The 20,045-nt window shown below is 39.1% G+C and overlaps 1 protein-coding gene across 1 annotated transcript in view; it reads left to right on the top strand.

Moving 5' to 3' along the window:
- Positions 1-20,045, top strand: part of ABCA13 (ATP binding cassette subfamily A member 13) — a 459,896-nt gene that overhangs the window by 253,600 nt on the left and 186,251 nt on the right. Inside the window, 1 exon segment of the mRNA XM_069462020.1 lies at positions 3,803-3,911. Coding sequence (XP_069318121.1) covers positions 3,803-3,911 — 109 coding nt within the window.

The following is a 20,045-nucleotide window of genomic DNA, read 5'->3' as shown; positions in this document are numbered from 1 at the left end:
TTAAATTAAGAAGACATGAGTCCTCAAATGCAGAATCCCCCAAATTTTTAATTTACTCTTCCTTGAAAAGACAAAGTAGGAATACCCCAGGCATTGCCTTTAAAGCCATATTTTTGTTAAATTAGAAATTATTTCCATGCTAGTTAGTGTCCTTAAGATTTAATTTCATCACTTCTTGTTTCATTCTTACTCATTTTGTGTGATAAATTTACTTAAAAATTAATAGGAATAGCTGACCAGTTTGATTGTGCTTTGACTTGAGAGGCCTGAGCTAATTCCAGTGAAGTTCAAAACATAAAACTGAAGACAGTGTCTTACTCCTGTTGTATAAAAATGGACAGGTGTAGCTCTTATTGGATCCATTTTAATTGGCTTATGGCCTATATTTAGTTAAAAGTGATAGAAAAAAACAGCAAAACACAAGGAACATCTGTGTATAAATAATGTCATTTGGTACCAAATGCACAAACACAACATTCTTCTTAAACTGTGGAAAGTGTAGCTGGGACAGTATGTGTTTATCCTGCATTCAAATAAGTTCCTCTGCAGTGGCTCAAGTTTTATTTCTGTCTCTTTTGAGGGGTTGTTTATATGCGTTGATCAGGACTCTCATAGTCTTTTCTATAATGAGATTATCTTTGTAGTGTTTTGCATCTCCTCATAATTGTCCAATGAAACAAAGCAAATGTTTCCGTATGTCAATTACATGAAAATTTTTTTTTTGAAGATTTGGCTTTTAAGTACAAATATTGATGTAAACTTTTGCTGGAAAATATGTATTAGACAATAAAGAATACAGTAAGTCCTCATGTAACATCATTTGTAGGTTCTTGGAAATGGTTACTTAAAACCGTATATAACAAAAACAGTACTTTTCTCTCATCGGCATTATAACAGAACAATGCTGAATGAAATGATTTTATTCAAGGATCCTCTCTACATCTTTTCCCTTGAAGTCACAGTTTCTAAGATCTTATTGACAATGTTAAGTGAAGACTTACTGTTGTATATTAAACTATAATGTGGAACATCCATTTCCCAAATTCATTGGAATTCTAGGAATTTTCTTACAAATTTCATGTCATTAAACTCCTGGATAATGTTCTATTCTGGACGTTAGGATTCCGTGGGGCACTTGCCAAGGGGAGTTTTACAATTGCCATCTGTTTCCATTTAGTATGATAATTATGGCCCCAAATAACAAGGGTAAATTCCGCAATCAAGACACAAACCTTGGACTACAATGATCAATGATGTATTGCTTTTCAAAAATGTGACCTTTATTTGCCCTTTCTGTTAATTGTGCTGCTTTGACATTTTCCCGTATTCTCAGAGCCTCTTGGGTGATATGCCTGCAGTTAGGGTGAGTGGCCCCCAGATGGCGCTCATAACATTCTTATGGTCTTAGACTTGCCTTTTGCCTTTCAATGCAAAGTTCCAGAATTCCCAGACACGCTGTACCCTGATACTTAGAGCGGTATCATAATTGATCATATCTCCACTGATCTGTGAGATTATTGAGGGCAAAAACTCTGCCCTTACTCTGTTTTCTCGTCCAACACACGCATGCACAGGTGTGTACACACACCTATGTACACATACACATTCACACATGTTCACACATGCATCCACTCACACACAGCCTTTTTATGAGAGGGGAGAAGGAAAATTTAAAAGGATAGATGAGGATTGTTATCAAGAATGCCTTCATTATTAAGGTATGCTTGCTATATTCAGTTACATGTGACCATTACATAAAAATTCCATTTAGAATATGATAAAAAAGAAAATCTTCACTCAATAAATAATTCTTGATTTGCATTATTTCTATTATTTCTAATTGCATTCCCTATAAACGAGCTCAGTGAAGACTTATCACACTGAGCCTCAGTGCTCTCATCTTAAGTGGGGATAAAGTGCTTATCTTACTGGGTTGCTTTGAGAATTACATGATGAAACGCACCAGACATATCCCAGAACACTTCCTCCTCCTCCTCTGGCTGCTCTTAAGAGCAGACCTTGCCAGCTTGCTACATGCCAGGCATTGTTCTCATGGCTTATACATAAATGCACTTAATTTTTGAAACAATCCTATAATATGTCTTATTTGTGACTTTTATCACGTGAGGAAACTAGGTCACAGAGTGACAAAATGGTTTGTCTAAGATCACATGGGCTGACACATACTCTGAAATTGTTATAATTAGTGTTATTGTTATCATTTGTAGCAGCAATAGTAGTGAGTTTTGCAGCTTTTCCTTGAGGCTTTCCTGGGAATCAGCAAAGGGTTATCTTTCAAATGAAGGTGACTCCATCTGATCTAATTAAATGTCCTGACCCTTCACCAGTGCTAAGCATACAGGTTTTGCTCAGTTGGATTCCATGCAAACTAATTAATTACATACAGAGAGATTGCCTGCCTCTCCTTCAGGCTTGCTTACTCATTGCTGCTTCTCTCTGGTGCCCTCTCCCTGTCTTCCGCTATGGGTTGGTGGCTCCTCAGGATCACCTAGAGATGGTCAGTGCATTTTTGCTTATTTGAGGGAATCAGAATGGTGATGTTGTGTCCTGAAGTCAGAAGTGAGGGAGGGTCCTCAGTGTGGACACATTGAGTTGAGGTCCCAGCTGGATGGGCAATGAGACTTGTCCAGCAGGAGTTGCTTAGAGAGAGCCACAGCCGGGAACCTGGATCCTTCTGGATGTGTGCATGGGAGGGAGTGATGGAGGCACAGGCATGGAAGATGCCAAAGGGGAGAGAGGCCACACGCAGTGCCTAGCTTGGTGCATGGTCTGCAGAGGACATCCAATGAATCTTGGCTAACCGCATGAATAATGGAAGACCTACTGCGTGCTTCCAGAGTCTGTGCCTGGCACTTTATAGCCATCATCTGCTGACCTTTAGTTACTGTCACCATCATCAGCCCTGTTTTGCAGACGAGGCAGCCGGAACTCTGGGTGGTGAAGTCCTGTGCTCGCAGATGCAGGGCCGGCCCACACGTTGCCAGGAGTGGAGGCAGTTAGGACTGGCGCCTCAGCCCTGAATCACTGTGCCGTGTTGCTGCAGAGCTCATTGTCTTTGATTTTAATGCTCTTTGTGCTCTGCCCAATGTTTATGTTATGGATTCTTGCCCCATCTCTCCATAAAGCCCTGCCAGGCCTCCGAGTGTAGCTCAGTGGCCTTGCCCATCTCTCCCTGTCTTGGCTCCCTTTCTTGCTTCTTCATGTTAGTTTTGCTAATTTGGTCCTAGTCTTTGGCTTTCAATAAATGGAGGTTGAACTTCTATTTCCAGCACTAAATAGTGACTTCAAGCAAGTTGTTTAAATTAATTTCTTTGGCAACATGGTACCTCATAGCCCATGGAGAGCACATATTCAATGTGGATTTTTATATATGAGATCCCAGCTACCCCAAATAAACTGTGAGCACCACAAGTTTATTGTGTGAGTCACATTGAGTTGAATCGGATACACTGTGTTATTTCCTGTCCCCTCTCTGCCTACTGCTGCCTATGGATTTGACCAGCCTCTGCCTGCGTGTAAGGATCTGGAGGTTCACAGTCAAGTTCCCTCATCTTTGCATTCAGCCTATGGGCAGCCTGTCAGCCAGCTTGCCAACAACTGGTTAGCTGCCAGCAACTAGTAGCTTTAGAATTATGCCAATTAAATGCACGACTAAATGAAATATATGGGGTGTGTAGGGTGTGTTGTCATGATCTAACTGGGCAATTGAGGCAAAAGAAAAGAAATGCAATGTGGAAAGGTTCATAAAATAACATATAGCTCTTTCTTCATTTTCAAAAAGGTGTTTTTGATGCTTTTGCAAGATTCCAACAAGAAATCTCACATTGCCCCTGGGACCAAGTTAGAGCTGCAGAACCACAGGCCTGCAGGACATCCTCCCGGAGGAGGCTGTAAGTACAGAGTGGTCTCCCGCATTTCTGCCGGAGGAACAATGCCACCATTCCTTGTGTTAAACACTGAATAGCAAGAGACTGAAGCTAGCGAGGAGGTCCAAGTGTACAGTGAGGGGCATAAGTGAGTACAGGTCAGAATGAAAAGTTTAGAGTCTTATCCTGGCTTGAAAAGAACCAATGTGTGTTTATGGGACACTGTGTATCTATTCTTCAGAACTTAGTGGAAAAAAATTTGTCAGTGCATAAAATTAAAATAACTAAACCGTCAGTCTTGTTTTACCTTCATCATAAACAAAAGGATCCAGCATACATGCATGGTGTGCCTGTCACGTGCAGGCACTTTGCTGGGAATGGATTTATGTGGCCTTGCTTCCATGCAGGCTTTGTCCATCTGGGACCAAACCATGGTCCTGGCCTTTGTGTGCAGACCTTCCTGTGTAGGCAATAATAGAGACTGGACGGAATCCAGATTTGGCTTCTAAGTGTGTGGCCGTAGTCTGATTTAGCCCAATTCCAAGTGCATTTATTAGCAGCAACTCACCAAGGAGCACGGAGCTGGGCTGTAGGGACATGGAGGGCAATAAATGTCAGAGCCTTCCTTCAGAGACTTCCGTCCATCAAGAACACAGGCCCATGAATAAATAACTAGAGTTAAATACATTATGTCTGTAATAATGTTTGCCAAACCGCGTCCACACCTGTAGGAGTTTTGTAACTGCCTTACTTCCTCTCCAGCTCTTGGTATTATCAGATTTAAAAATGTATATATATTTTAGCCATTAAAAAAGATGTGTAGTGTTTTCTCATTGTTGTTTAATTTGCATATTCCTAATGAATATGTTGAGCATATCTTCTTTTTCTTTTTTACAGTTTTACTGAAATATTATTCACATATCATACAATCCCCTCATTTAAAGTGTGCAATTCCATGGCTTTTCAGAGCTATGCATCCAACACCACAATCAACCTTAGATCACTTTCACTAGTTGGAAAAGAGCCTGTGTCACATAGACATCTCTCGTTAATACACCCACCCCCTCCAGCCTCAGGCAACCTGTAATGCACTTCCTATCTCTATAGGTTTGTGTGTTCCGGACATTTTGTATAAAGAGAATCATAATGTTTGTGGTCTTTTGTGATTAGCTCCCTTCACTCCTGATGTTTTCAAGGTTCATGCATGTAACAGCATGTGTGAGCACTTCATTTTTTTGATTGCCAAATAATATTCTATTGTATATATGCAGATCACATTTTTTTTGTTCATGAGTTGATGGACATTTTAGTTGTTTCCAGATTTTTGCTGTTGCAGATATGCTGCTATTAACATTTATGAACATGCTTTTTGTGAATATGTGTTTTCTCCTATGTATATACACCTAGGACTGCAATTTCTGAATCGTACGTTTAACCATTTGAGGAAGTGCCAGACTGTTATCCAGAGTGACTACACCTTACATTCCTACCGGCAGTATATGGGGGTTCTAATTTCTCCGACATGCTCATGAACACTTGTTATTATCTATTGTTTTGATTATGGACAACTTAGTGGGTATGAAATTATATCTCAATGCAGTTTTGATCTGTACTTCCCTGGTAGTTAATGATGTTGAGCATCTTTTCATGGAGTTGATGGCCATTTGTATATCTTCGTTGTAGAAATACATTTCAGATTTTTTTTGCCAATTATTAAAATTGGGTAAATTTTATTTCCAGAGCTGTAAGATTTTTTTGATTATGGAATTGTGAGAGTTAAGTGTAATGCTAATGGCGGGTTTCATAATTGCCCTTTATGAAGTTGAGGAAGTTCCTATCTATTCCTAGTTGTGGTGTGTTTTTATTACGAAGGGTGTTGGATTTTCCTAAATGCTTTCTCTGCATCTATTGGGATGATCATGCATTTTCTTGTTCTTTATTTACTGATATGGTGTATTATATTATTGATTTTCTGATGTTAAAACAGCATTACATTCCTGAGATAAATTCCACTTGGTCATGATATACAATCCTTTTTATATAGTTTAGATGAAGTTCAACTTACCTATTTACTCTTTTGTTGCCTGTGTTTATGGTGTCAGACCCCTAAAATCACTACCCACTGTAATGTCATGAATCTTTTCCCCTAGGGTTTTCTACTATGAATTTTACAGTTTTCACTCTTATGTTTGATCTTTCATCTACTTTGAATTAATTTTTGTATGTGGTATATGGTAAGGGTACAATTTTATTCTTGTGTATGTGAATATCTAGTTTTCCCAATGCTATTTGTTGAAACAACTCTCTTTTTGCCACTGAATGGTCTTGATACCTTTGTTGAAAGTTAATGGACCATACATGTGAGGGTTTAGTACTGAGGTGTATTCTACTCTAGTGGTCTATGTGTCTGTCTTTATGCCAGTGACACACTGTTTTGATCACTGTGGCTTTGTAATAAGCATTGAAATTACAAAGTGTGAATCTTCCAACTTTGTTTTTCTTTTCAAGATTGTTTTGGCTTTCCTGTGCTCCTTGAGTTTCCATATGAATTTTAGGATGCATATTTCTATTTCTGCAAAAAAGTGTATATTGGAAACTTGATAAGAATTTTCTAGATTGATTTAGATAGCTTTGACTAGTACTGCTAGCTTAAAAATACTAGTTCTTCCAATTCATGAATGTATGATATCTTTCCACTTATTTGTGCTATGTTTCATTTCTTTTGGTAACATTTTGTGGCTTTCAGTCTTAAGGTTATTATTTGCCTTTGTGGATAAGTTTATTCCTAAGTGTTTTATTCTTTTTTATGTTATTGTAAATGGAATGGTTTTCTTAGTTTCCTTTTTCAGATTGTTCATCGCTAATATATCAAAATGCAACTGATTTTTGTGTATTGATTTCGTACCCTGAAACTTTGCTGAATTTGTTATTAGTTCTAACAGTGTGTGTGTGTGTGTGCTAAATTATTAGAGTTTTTATCATATAAGATGTGTCATCTTCAAACAGAGATAATTTCCACACCAACTTGGATAACTTTTGTTTCTTTTTGTTGACTAATTTCTCTGGCTAGGTCTTCCAGCACTATCTTGATAGAAGTGGTGAGAATCAGCATGCCTGTCTTGTTCCTGATCTTAAAAGAAACATTTTCAGATTGTCACTGTTGAGTACAATGCTGGCCATTGGTTTTTCACAGATGGCCTTCATTATGTTGAGGTAGTTTCATTCTATTCTTAGTTTGTTGAGTGTTTTTATCATGAAAGGGTACTGAATTTTGTCAAATGCTTTTTCTGGATCAATTGAGATGAGTATATGGTTTTTTTTTGTTCATTCTCTTAATGTGGGGATACAGTAGTCCCCCTTTATCCACAGTTTCACCTACCATGGTTTTAGTTACCATGGTAACTTACAGTGGGTAACTGAAAATAAAATGGAAAATTTTATTTGCTTTTGGAATAAGAAATAATTCATAAGTTTCCAATTGTGTGCTGTTTTGAGTGATATGATAAAATCCCACCCTTTCCTTCCCAGGACTTGAATCATCCCCTTGTTGTGCATCTCCATACTATCCTGTTAGTTACTTAGCAGCGGTATTAGTTATCAGAACAGAAAAACATAGTATTTATAGGGTTTGGTACTATCTTCAGTTTCAGGCATTCACTGGAGGTCTTGGAAAATATCCCCTGTGGATAAGGGGAAACTGCTATACATTACATTGATTTTTTTTTCATATGTTGAACCATCCTTGAATGCCAGGAATAAATCCTCATTTGTCATGGCGTATAATCCTTTTAATATACTGTTGAATTTGGTTTGCTAGTATTTTGTTGAGGGTTTTACATCAGTATTCATAAAGGATATTGGTCTGTAGTTTTCTTTTCTTACAATGTCTTTGCCTGACTTCCTAACTCAGTCTATCAGCCCAGCATTGCCTCATAGAATGAGTTAGGAAGTTTGTCCTCCTCTTCAATTTTTTTGAAGAGTTTGAAGACTGTTATTAGTTAAATAAAAATTATATGTTTGATATAATTTACCAATAAAGCCACCTAGTCCTGGGCTTTCTTGTTGTTGGGAAGATTTTAATTGTTAATTTAATCTCATTACTAGTTACAGGTCTACTGAGTGACTTCTTCATGATTTAGTCTTAGGATATTGGTGTTGTAGTAATTTGTTTATTTCATCTAGGTTAGAAAATTTTTTGGCATATATTGTGCTTAGTACTGTCATAAATCTTCTTTATTCTGTAAAATTGATGGTAACATCCCCTCTTTCATCTCTGATTTTAGTTATTTTAGTTATTTAAGCCTTCTCTCTTTTTTTCTTAATCAATCTAGCTAAAGGTTTGTCAATTTTGTTGATCATTTTGAAGAATCAACTCTTGGTTTCATTGATTTTCCTTATTGTTTTTCATTTTTCTATTTTATTATGCTTTAATTTTTATTTAATTATTTCTGCTCGTGTTAGGTTTAGTTTTTTTCTTCTTTTCCTACTTTTTAAGGTATAAAGTTGGGATGTTTGAGACTTTTCTTCTTTTTTAATGTATTAGCTTTTACAGTTATAAATTTTCCTCTTAGCATTGCTTCCTCTGTACCCTATACATTTTGGTATGTTGTGTTTTCATTTTTATTTTACTCAAGATATTTTCTAGGGATTATTATTTGATTCATTTATTCTTTTGACTGTGTTCTTAATTTCCACATATTTGTGAATTTTCCAGTTTCCCTTCTGCTGTTAACTTCTAGTTGTTTTCCACTGTGATCAGAAAAGATACTTTGCATGATTTCAATCATTTTAGATTTAGTAAGACTTATTTTGAAGTGAAACATGTGATCTATCCTGGAGAATGTTCCATATGCACTTGAGAAAAATGTATTTTGTGATATTATTGAGTGGAGTGATCTGTAAATATTTGTTATGTACTTTTGTTCTACAGTGTTGTTTAATTCTGTGTCTTTTTTGATCTTCTGTCTAGTTGTTCTGTTATTGAGAGTAATAATGGATATGAAAATTTCCTATTATTATTGTAGAGATGTCGATTTTTTCCTTCGTTTCCATCCATGTTTGCTTCATATGTTTAAGAGCTCCTATGTTTAGAACCTATGCATTTATAATTGTCACATATTTGGTTGAATATTTATAAAACAGTCAATATAATATTCTTTGCTGTCTCTTGCCACTGCTTTTTACAGTCTATTTTGTCTGTTATTAGTATAGCCATTCCTACTCCCTTTTGGTTACTATTTGCGTGAATAATGTTTTTCCAGCCTTTCTTTTCTTTTCATTTTTTTCATTTTTTTTTTTTTTTTGGAGACAGGATCTCACTATGTCGCCCAGGCTGTGGACTCAAACTCTTGGGCTCAAGCAATCTTCCCACATCAGTCTCCCAAATAGCATCCAGTTGGATCCTGTTTTTTATCAATGCTACCAATCTGTGTCTTTTGATCAGAAAGTTTAATCTATTTGTAATTAAAGTAACTACTGATAGAGTGACACTTATTTGTCATTTTGCTATTTGTTTTTTGTACACCTTATAGCTTTTTATCCCTCTTTTCCTCCATTACTGACTTCCTTGTGTTTAATTTTTTTATTATAATGACACATTTTTATTCTATATTTATTTTTTATTATGTATACAGCAGTGTTCCCTTATGTCTGGGGAATATGTTCCAAGATCTCCAGTGGATGCCTGAAACCAGTACTGAACCATATATTTACTATGTTTTTCCTATACATACATACCTATCATAAAGTTTAATTTCAAATTAGGCACAATAAGAGATTAAAAACAATAATTATAAAATAGAACAATTATAACAATCTAATGTAATAAAAGTTATGTAAATGTCTCTTTCTGTCTCTCTCTCAAAATATCTTATTGTCCTATACTCACCAATATTAGGCCCATGGGTGACTGTGGGTAACTGAAACCATGGAAAGCAAAACCACAGGTCAGGGAGGATAGTATTTGATAGATATTTTATTTTTGTTTACCTAAGGGGATAACGTATAATATCCTAAAGTTATGATAATTCATCTTAAATTAATACTAACTTAACTACAATCACATACAAAATCTTTATTCTTTTATAGCTCTACCCCCTTATTTTTTATTGATGTCATAAATTGCATCTTTATGTATTACATACTCATTAATTCAGATTTATAGCAATTTGTTATGGATTTTGCTTTTAAATCCTGTAGAAAATTAAAAGTACAGTACAAAGAAAAATTATAATAATAATTTTTGTTTGCTCCTATATTTACCTTTACCAGAGAACTTATTATTTTGATATGTTTGTGAATTATTGTTAGCATCCTTTAATTTCAATTTTTAGGACTTTCTTTATCATTTCTTATAGGGCAATCCTGCTGGTAATATACTTCCTCAGCTTTTGTTTGTTTGGTAATGTCTAATTTTCACTTTGTTTTTGAAGGACATTTATGTAATAATATATATATAAAGCATAAGTTGACAGGTATTTTGTCTTTAATCTCTTTACATAATTATCCACTGCCTTTTGACCAGCAAGAATTCTCCTGAGATAACTCCCTCCCCATCCATAGTCTTATTGAGGATCCTTTGTACATTAGGGGTCTCTTTTCTCTTGCTACTTCCAAGGTTCTTTTTCTTTGGCTTTCAATAGTTTATTTACAATGTCTTGGTCAGGATCTCTGGGTTTCTCCTCCTTTGAGATCATTGAGCTTCTTGTACTTATGTATCCGTGTTTGTTTGTTTGTTTTTTAACTTGGAAAATGTTTTGCCCTTTTCTTTTTCTCTTCTCCTAGAAATTTCCTAGTGGATGTATCAGTCTGCTTGATGTTGTCCTGTAAGTCCTTTGGGCTCTGTCCACTTTTTTTCATTCTTTTTTAATTTACTTCCTCAAGTACAATAATTTCAAGTGACTGTCTTCAAGTTTGCTGATGCTTTCTTCTGTCTATTCAAGTCTAGTCTTGAACTTCTATGATTTTTTCAATTCAGTTATCATATTTTTCAGCTCTAGAATTTGGTTCTTTTTTAAAATAATTTTTATCTCTTTGTTGATATTCTAATTTGGGTCATATATTGCTTTCTTGATTTTCTTTAGTTCTTCATTTATGTTTTCCTTTAGCTCTGAGAATATTTAAGACAGTTGTTTTAAAATCTTTATCTAGCATGTGTTTCTTTAGAGATTGTGTCTGGGCATTACTTTGCTACTTTGCATGGGTCAGGTTGCTGTTATTTGTTTTTTGTAATCATTTGTTGGAAATTGGCCATTTGATAAAACAGCCACTTCTCCCACTCTTTGCAGACCGGTGTGGAAGACTTTTTCTAATTAATTAGTGGTCCCCTGAGCCAGATCCACCTAAGGCAAAGGCTGTGGTCTTCTCAGTTCTTTGCTGGGCATGTGCATTGTTTCAGCCTTTGTAAATATGTGCTTTATTATTTTTTTCCTTCTGATTTCCCCTGGGCACTTTTGAATGCCTTAGTTTCTCAAAGAATTTCACCCCAGCTTCATCTCAGGGCCTTAGATGTTCCAGTGTAGTCTCATAATCTCTTGCTCCCGGCCTCCATATGTCTGCAGTCTTTTTTCAGTTTTCGTGTGCTGCGCTGCCTACCAGTGCCTTCTGTGGTGCCAAGCCTGAGGCCCAAACTTGCCACCATTCCTGGATGAGCTCTAAGTCAAGTGAGATGGATTCCAGTTCCTTGGGCTATCCACAGCCAGGCCAGGATTTTTAAAAATGATTTCTACTTTGCTGTTTCTGCCCCAAAGGAGGGATCCAGGAATTGGGCCATTTCTTCATGACTTCACCAGTGTGGGGAAGGGGCAGGGCAAGGTTGGGTAAAAACACCGCAGAATTTTCTACTGTTTGGAGTGTGTGTTTATTTTGGACTGAGAGGTTGCTTGGTTGCTGGAGATCTTGGAAAGATTTCCAGAGCTCCTATACAATTAACTTTAGTTAGTCTGCAGTTGTGTTTTTGGTCCCCACCGGGGAATGAGAGCCCAAAGTTCCTAATCCGTCATCTTAATGATGTCACTCAGTCCCTAAACATTTTACAGGACCTTTCTGTGACCATATACTCTGAAATTTTGAGGTTTCAGCAAAAGATTGTGCAGTACACTCAGCCTTTTCTCTGTGCCACACTATCAGTAGCTCTCCTTGACTTTTACTACTGTTTTTTTTTTTTTTAACCTGGTAAAGCTGAGAGTTTTCAAAATCATCATTTCCTGTTTTTGTCGATTTGCTTGCTTAACACTTGTTCCTTCAATTTTTCTCTCTCCTCTCCCATTTTATTATAAGCATGAAGAAGACACTGGGTAGAACCTTCAATTTTTTGTCTGGAAATCTCCTTTGCTGAATCTCCAACTTTGTTTCCTACAAATTCTGCTTTTCACATAACTGCAGGAGACAAGTTTGCTATTTTCTACTACTATATGACAATGACATCCTTCCTCTAGTTTTCAAAAACATGCTTCTCACTTCCTTCTGAATCCTTATGGACAGAATCTTTATAGTTCTGATTTCTTCTAACAATCTGTCCAGGGAAATCTGCGTTTTCTCTATCAGGCTCCTCAAAACTCTTCCATCCACTGCTTGCTCCTAATTTCAAAACACCCTTATATTTTTAAGTGTTTGTTATGACAACTCTCCACTTCCAGTTACCAAATATATTAGTTCTATTTCTAATAACACTACTTGCAACTGAGCTGATTAAAACAATGCCCGTTTATTGTCTCAGAGTTGCTATCTGCCGGAGGTCTGGGCACAGCACAGTGGGCGCCCTGCTCAGGGCCTCACATGGCTGCTGTCAGGACCGCATTCTCATCTAGAGCTCATTCGGGTTGTTCAGTTCCTCAACGTGCCCATTTTCGGCTGGCTGTTGGTTAGGGATTGCTCTCAGCTCCTGGAGTGGCGCTCAGGTCTTAGTCACATGGCAGTTTACTTCTTCAGAGTGAGCAGGAGTATCTCTATTTTGATGAACTTAAAGGCAACTGATTATGGATCTTAACTATTGATAGCTCTGCAAAGTGTCTTCCCCTTTGCCATATGGTGTTGTCTAACTGTGGGAGTGAGAATCGTCATATTCAAAGTCTCACTCACATTCAAGGGGAGGGGATTGCACAAGGGTCTGAGTCATTGGGAGTCATTTTAGACCTCCACCTAGCAATACAGTATTATAACAAGCTAAATTGAATTTCCATAACTTGAGCCCCTTTTCATATTTATTGGCCATTTGAATTTCCTCTTTTGTTACAATGTTGTTTACATTTACCCATGGATTATGTATTCTTTAAGAATAATGTTTTTAATTTCATTTTACTAACATAAACTGCATACATCTTATAGTAAATGGCATAGATTTTAATTGTACAACCAAGAGGACTTTTACATGGTACCCGCCTGTGTAACCACCACCCACATCGAGGTAGGACATTTCTAGCACCTCGGCAGCATGCTCATGTCCCCTCCAAATCAATCCCCTTCCAAGGGCAACTCTATCACTTTAGAATAATTGTACCTGTTGTTGAACTTTATATAAAAGCAGTTGCACAGTGTGTACAAGGCTCTGTGTTTGTCTCTATTTTTTTCTCTGAAATCCATCCATGCTACTGCTTATGTGATTTCTATGTAGTGATATTACACTGCATAATCATAATGGGTCTCTGTTTCTACTGTTCATATAAAATTTTATTTTAACTGGACATACATATTATTTTCTCTTTTATTTATTAGCATTTTGCCTTAACAGTTAATTTCTGAGCATTCATTTCTTTTAAGATACATTAGTTAATGACTTTCCTATGTAAGAGTGAATTTAAAGAAAATATTCTTGTTAGGTTCTCATTAACATTTTGTCATCATGAGAATGGATAATTTACATTGAAACGATATTGCATATATATATATATATATATATCTCCTCTTCATTATAGTTATGCATCTGTTTTAAAAATGATAGTTTTATGTTTTGAATTTGGAGAACATTACAAAAACCCACATAAATAAGTTGGAAATAAAACATGCAATAAAAGCTAATGCTATGTGAGAAAAAGTAGTGTTTTGAATTTAAGAAAGAACCCTGAAGAAAGAAAAATTATAACATTTTCATTACCATTGTAAAATATGATATGAAAATGTAATTTTATTTATCATTCAAATTACAAATTTGGGAACTGGGATACATATTATTTAAAAATTGACTTAAATATTTCATTACTAAATAAGAAGTAAGTCCAGGATGCATTAAAACAAATTTGGTATGAGATTGCCTACATTTGCCGATTTTATTATATTCTGCAAATTTCTCAAGTAAAACTCCACAAGGCATCTACCTAAGTCAAATTTATGTTACTTAGTAGATATAACTTTATCTCAATGTTAGGTCAGGATACTGGAGACTGTGCATTAATGTCTTCTAAGTAAAGTGATTTACTTGCTTTGTGTGTATATGTGTGTGTGTGTGTGTGTGTGTGTGTGTGTGATCTACACTAGAGAAATTCAATTTCTAGAATAACCATTTACAAAAGCCTTTCTCCTCCTATTGGTGCCCTCAAAGATTACTCTTTTGTTATTGATTCCCACTCCTGGGCTGCACCTGCCTGTGGGCACCCCTTCTCTCTACAGATGCCATCTGTCTTCAGAAACAGTCTTCCAAGGGCTAGCTCTCAAATAACTTACTTCTTGCTTCTCTGTGAGATTGATGAAGGCAAAATAAAATATAAGATATATACTTTTTAATCATAGGGACCCTAGTAGCTCCATAGAAATGAGTTATGAAGACTGGTCCCTGGAACTGCACTGCAGGATGTGGAAGTCACTTCATGGAGAAAGAAACTATTAGCTGCCTGGAGTGTATCAAACACTGTGATAGGCACTTTTTATGCATTTGGATTTTCTCACTTACTCCTCATAACCAGTTTGCAAACAGGGTTTCTTATTTCTGCAATTTGGTTGAAGAGACTGAGGTTTAGAGATGTTGTCTGATTTGCCCAAACCCTCAGCAGGTTCAACATGAAACTCCTGTCCAGGCACAATACCTGCCATTGTAATCTCTTTGAGTCCTTTCCTTTTCTTTTTGAAAAGACTTTTCCAAGGACCAATAAACTAGTGTTTGGTATAATATTTGAAATATACATAGATAACTAGATTAACTATTTGGCTTCCCAAATAGTGTAACGATCTTGTATCAGAATGACCACCTGGAGAGTTTGTTAAAACACAGATTCCTGAGCTCCACCCCCAAATCTCTCAACTCAGTAGGTCTAGGATGGGGCCCACGAACTTAAAGCTCCCAGGTGATGCGCTGGTCCGTGCACCACACCTTGAGATACACTGCTTCCGTGTGATCGCAAAAGGAGAATTTAAAATCATAAATTCTGGGTCTATTCTCTCTTTCCACTGGTGTTATGGACTGAATTGTGTTCCCCCAAAATTCATATGTTGCATATATTGAAGTCTTAACTCTCAGTACCTCAAGATGTGAATGTATTTGAAGGTAGGACTTTAAAAAAGGTAATAAAGGTTAAAAAAAAAAAACAAAAGGTCAAATAGGTGGGCCCTAATCTAATATGACCAGTGTCCTTACAAGAAGTGGGAATTTGGACATAAAAAGAGATACCAAGGACGCACCTGTATAGAGAAAAGACCACGTGAGGACACAGGGAGAAGGTAGCCCTGTGCAAGCTGGCCAGAGGCCTCAGGAGAAACCGACCCTGCTGACACCTTGATCTTGGACTTCCAGCCTCCAGAATTGTGAGACAATAACTGTCTGTTTTTGCAGCCGCCCAGCCTGTGGTACTTTGTAGCCTGAGCTGACTAACAGAACTGGGGAAGTCACTTCCGTGCTGAGCTCACACATGTGCAGCGTGAGTTTGGCTGGTTGGTTCCCCACCCAGCAGCTCGGCTGTGGCATCTGAATGTTTGTGCAGCTCGACTTGAACTAGATTCAAAGCTGGCCCTGTGGGCACTGCCCAGTGCCCGGCACTTGTCCTGCCTCGGTTCCCACATTCCCTCCACTGGAAGCCTCTCTCAGCTCCTTTGAGAGGTTATTCACTCTCTTCTCCATGTTCCTCCAACACTTAATATCTGCTTCTCTTAGGGGTTCCACCATGCTGATTTACTGTTGCTGATTGCATAGTTTCCATTGCCATCCAGGAGATTCAGCGTTTTTATCGTCTAGAGTTCACAGGCTCTATAGTAGATTTTCAGTAACAAGGCTCTCAACGCGGCCAGAAACTTTACCGTGTTTCCCTGGTCAACTCTCTCTTCCTTGTGCCAAGTCAGGTTCAAATGTCCCCCTCTCCTCATGCCTCTGGCTCCTCCTCCCGCTCCCATTGAGGGAGCCCCTTCCTGCCTCATAGAGAAAATATAAGTAAGTGGGTGAAATCCGACCTGCTTCCCACCCCCAAACCCCTCCCCTCTCTCATCTGCATCTGCTTTCCTTCCTGTTACAGGACGGAGCAGCCCCCTCTTCCCAGGGGAGACCAATTCCTCTGCCATGATGAGTCCCTTCCCGCCCTCGAAGGAAGAATTGTTTGCTCTGTGTTTTCAGTGTCTCCCCATCTTTCTTTTAGGGTTCTTTCCCATCTTTCCCATTTTAAACATGCTGATGGTTCTTCCTTTGGAAAAAACAAAGCAGCATAAGACAACCAAAATTTTCCCTCCAAACCACTTCCCTTCCAAATGCCTGCCCACTTTCCTCCCCCTCACAGCCAAACTTCTTTCTCAAAAGAGCTGTCAAGACACGCTCTGACTGCATTTCCCACTCTCTCACCTGGGCTTCGGTCCTCTCAGATACATGCTGTTCTCCCACCATCTCGTTCAAAAGCCTGTTCTAATGTCACTGGTGATCAGCACGCCATTGGTTCAAAGGGCTTTATCCTTGATCTCTAAGCTGTATCCAGCTCCCTCTTTTTGGGCAAAACTCTCTTTCTTTGGACTCTGTGGTATCTCACTTGAGCTTTCCTCTGAGTGCTGCTCCTCAACCCACCTCGTTCAGCCTGACGTTCACGTTAGGGCTCCCCAGTGCCCAGCCGCCCTAAGCCCTCTTCTCTCTCTCCTCTTCCCACGGGCCATTTTGTCTCTAGTGCAGGCTTCATCGTTCCCAGTGTGGGGTGCTCACACGTCTAGGGTCAGCTCAGGTCACGGCTCGTCGTGGCTCCAGGCTGAGACCACCTGCTGAGCAACTCCATCCTGACACCTCCTCCTAGCTCCATCTCATCATGTTCAAGCCCAACTCATGATTTTCACCCATATACCTTTTTTCTCTCCCTAATACTGGGAGAATATTGTCACTTTCTACCTAGTTCACAGGCAAGAACATCAGAGTTATTCATGAACCTTTTCCTCTCACCCTCCACATATCCTATCAGTGTATTCTCCACACGACAGCCGAGTCTTAAGAATAAGAATTTGATCACATTGTTCTCACTTCAAATATGTAATGGTTTTCCATTTTCCTGAACTCAAATTCTGCCCATGGACTGCTAAAATGCTGCATGGTTTAGACCCTACCTGCCCCTTCTCTGTCCTGCAGCCAGCCTGGACTCCTTTCAGTTTCTCGAACAGATCGAGCTCCTTCTTACCCCCAGAATCTTCACATCTCTGCTCTGGGCCCTTAGTGCCTCTTCCTCTTTCCTCTTCTCTGAGCTAGTCCCTGGTCATTCTTCAGTGTGTGCTTTCATCGTCCCCAACCCACCAGAACGGGTCAGATCCCTCCTGATAAACGCCAATGTTCCCTCTCATCCTTCGCAGCAGCGGCGGCAGGTTGCGTTTGTATAGTTAGTTGTACGTGCTTAGCGCGTGTGCTCACCGACAGAATGAGAGTGCAGTGGAGCTGCCTTAGTGTTTCTGGCCCTGAGTGCGGTGCCTGTCATAACACACGTGCAATGCACGTTTCTTGCCTGACCCACTGACCAGATGCATGAGTAGGTGGCCTGCATGTGAAGGCAGGTGGTGACCATTTGGCCTCACCTGGGTTCACCTGTAGGGTTTCTGGTATCCATGTGTCACTGCACACATCTGGCCTTTGGGGGCCCTGTCCCACCTACAGAATGAACAGCCCCACCAAGCCAACCACACTGAGGTACCACTTTCCTGGCTGCTGTGTTCAGGATATAGTTTTTGAGAGAAGGGGCCTTTTAAAAGGAGGTTTTGAAATCACCTGGCTACCTGTTAAAGTGGCACATTCTTAGGCCCAACTTTCATAAATTTTGATTCCAAAGACGTGGTTGTTTACATTAAGGAGAACCCCAAGTTCCTTTGATTTAGATGCTCTGTGGCCACTACTGTGAAAAAAACCCTGTTGGAGTCTCTTTAAGCTCAGAGTTTATGTGAGACATTACGAAGTTATTTCGCACCTAGTGAGTGTGGGAAACATGGCTGTTTTTCCCTACATGGGACTTTGCCATGCCTTTGTTTTTAAGAAGCCTGTTCCCCACGTGAGACCTGAAATAACATCAAATGTTCAGCTCTATGGTTGTCAGTGCCACTTTACATTAAATTCTTTTCCTTTTCTCTCCCACAGTTTAATCCTCTGTATTTCATTCCTAATTGCTGCTGTTTCTGATGATGGAAAGCAATTTTGGCAGTGATTAATTTGAAGGGTCTGCAACCTCTCCTTTGCTTTTTTGAAGACAATCCTGTTTGTGCGGCCCGTCCGAGGAGGGGCTGCCATAATTCACTGCCTCTTTAAAGGGCTGTTTCAAATTCTGTGTGTGTCTCCTAGGTTCAACCATAGCGTTAAGCCCAGAGTGCTGTCTTTTATTCTTTGTCCACATTTCCTCAAACTTCAAAAACTGCCCTCCCTGCAAGCAAGGCGGGAAGTGACTTGGCTGCTGCCAGTTCTATATGCCAAAGAAGGTTTGTTCTCCACGTTAGCTAAAATCAGCAGAGAGCTAACGGCAGGATGCTTTGCAGAAGAGTCTGCCAAAATAAAACAGAATCAAAATAGATTTGGGCAGGATAAATGCTGGTGGCAGGTGCCAGACAGCAGCAGCAGCTTCTGTCAGGGGCAGTGGGAAGTCAGGAAAGTGTGTGAACCATAATTCTTGCAGCCATGCAGATCAGAGCTGCTGAAGAAAGCTCCTAAAGTTGACTATGAGCAGCTCCAATCCTCATTTCTGGAACTGAAATATCATCTTCATGTGAAATGTTTGACACAAGATGAGCTTCATTCATTTTAAGAGTCATCATTGCCTCAAGGGTGGCAACGGAACAACTTGGGTAATTTAGTCAGGACGAGCTCTGGGCAACCCTCACTAGCACATCTATCTCCAGGAAGCTACAGATACATGTGCCCTTGAGGCCTTCTTCAATCCCTTTTCCACACCCAGCTCCTCAGCTGAGCCCGGGAAAGTTGAGTAGGTCATCCTGAACTGACTTCCTCAATTCCATCTTCCTCCCAACTCCCCAAATCTCATTTCCTTCTTCCCAAGGGATAGAGATGTCTTGGCATGTTGTGAGCAGCTGTATTTATCTCTCTTAAGACCACAGTGCAAAATCATGACTTTGCTTTGTAAACTACTTTAACTGTTGTTTACACCCTGCAAATCATATTGAAATGGAGCCACTGTTAGTGACTTAAAGACTGCTGTTGCAGAAGTCTCACTAGGCATGACTGTGAAAGCTGAGGGTGGAATCAAAAAACCAAAGAAACTGAAAGAAACGCCTAGGTAGAATTATATTCTGAATAGGGGAAGGATGGACCTAGGAAAGAGGGTGATAGATAAGGATGCTGAGTATCCATCCACTCATTCATCAGACTGTATTGAGCATCTCAGCTGGGCTGGGGATGTGCCTAACGCCAAGGATACAAGGTGAATCAAGTCCTACTCCTTCTGGTTACAAGGAACTCATCGCATATGAAGAAGACAGATAAATTGAAGCTGATAGTGAGGGGGATAAGCATAGGGCTCAGGCTGGAGAGAGGATTTGGTGGTAGGGAGATTTTTCTTCTTTTTTTAGTCCACATGCCTGTTCCCTGTACACCCTGCCTCCCCAGTGTGATCAAAAGAGGAACTAGAGAACAGGGTCAAGGCTGGTATTATACTTAATAATTGCACTGCAGCAAACGTAGCCCTCATACCATTTCCTTAACCATCAGTTAGAATCGTGAAGGAAACTTAGGGTTGGAAACCCAACTGTGGGGCTGTTTAGAGACTGCAGCAGGACCTGTCTTTG

The sequence above is a fragment of the Eulemur rufifrons genome, chromosome 29 (genome assembly GCF_041146395.1).
Source record: "Eulemur rufifrons isolate Redbay chromosome 29, OSU_ERuf_1, whole genome shotgun sequence".
Classification (NCBI taxonomy): Eukaryota; Metazoa; Chordata; class Mammalia; order Primates; family Lemuridae; genus Eulemur; species Eulemur rufifrons.
The sequence above is the reverse complement of the archived record's forward strand: the minus strand, read 5'-3'. Positions and strand labels throughout refer to the sequence as shown.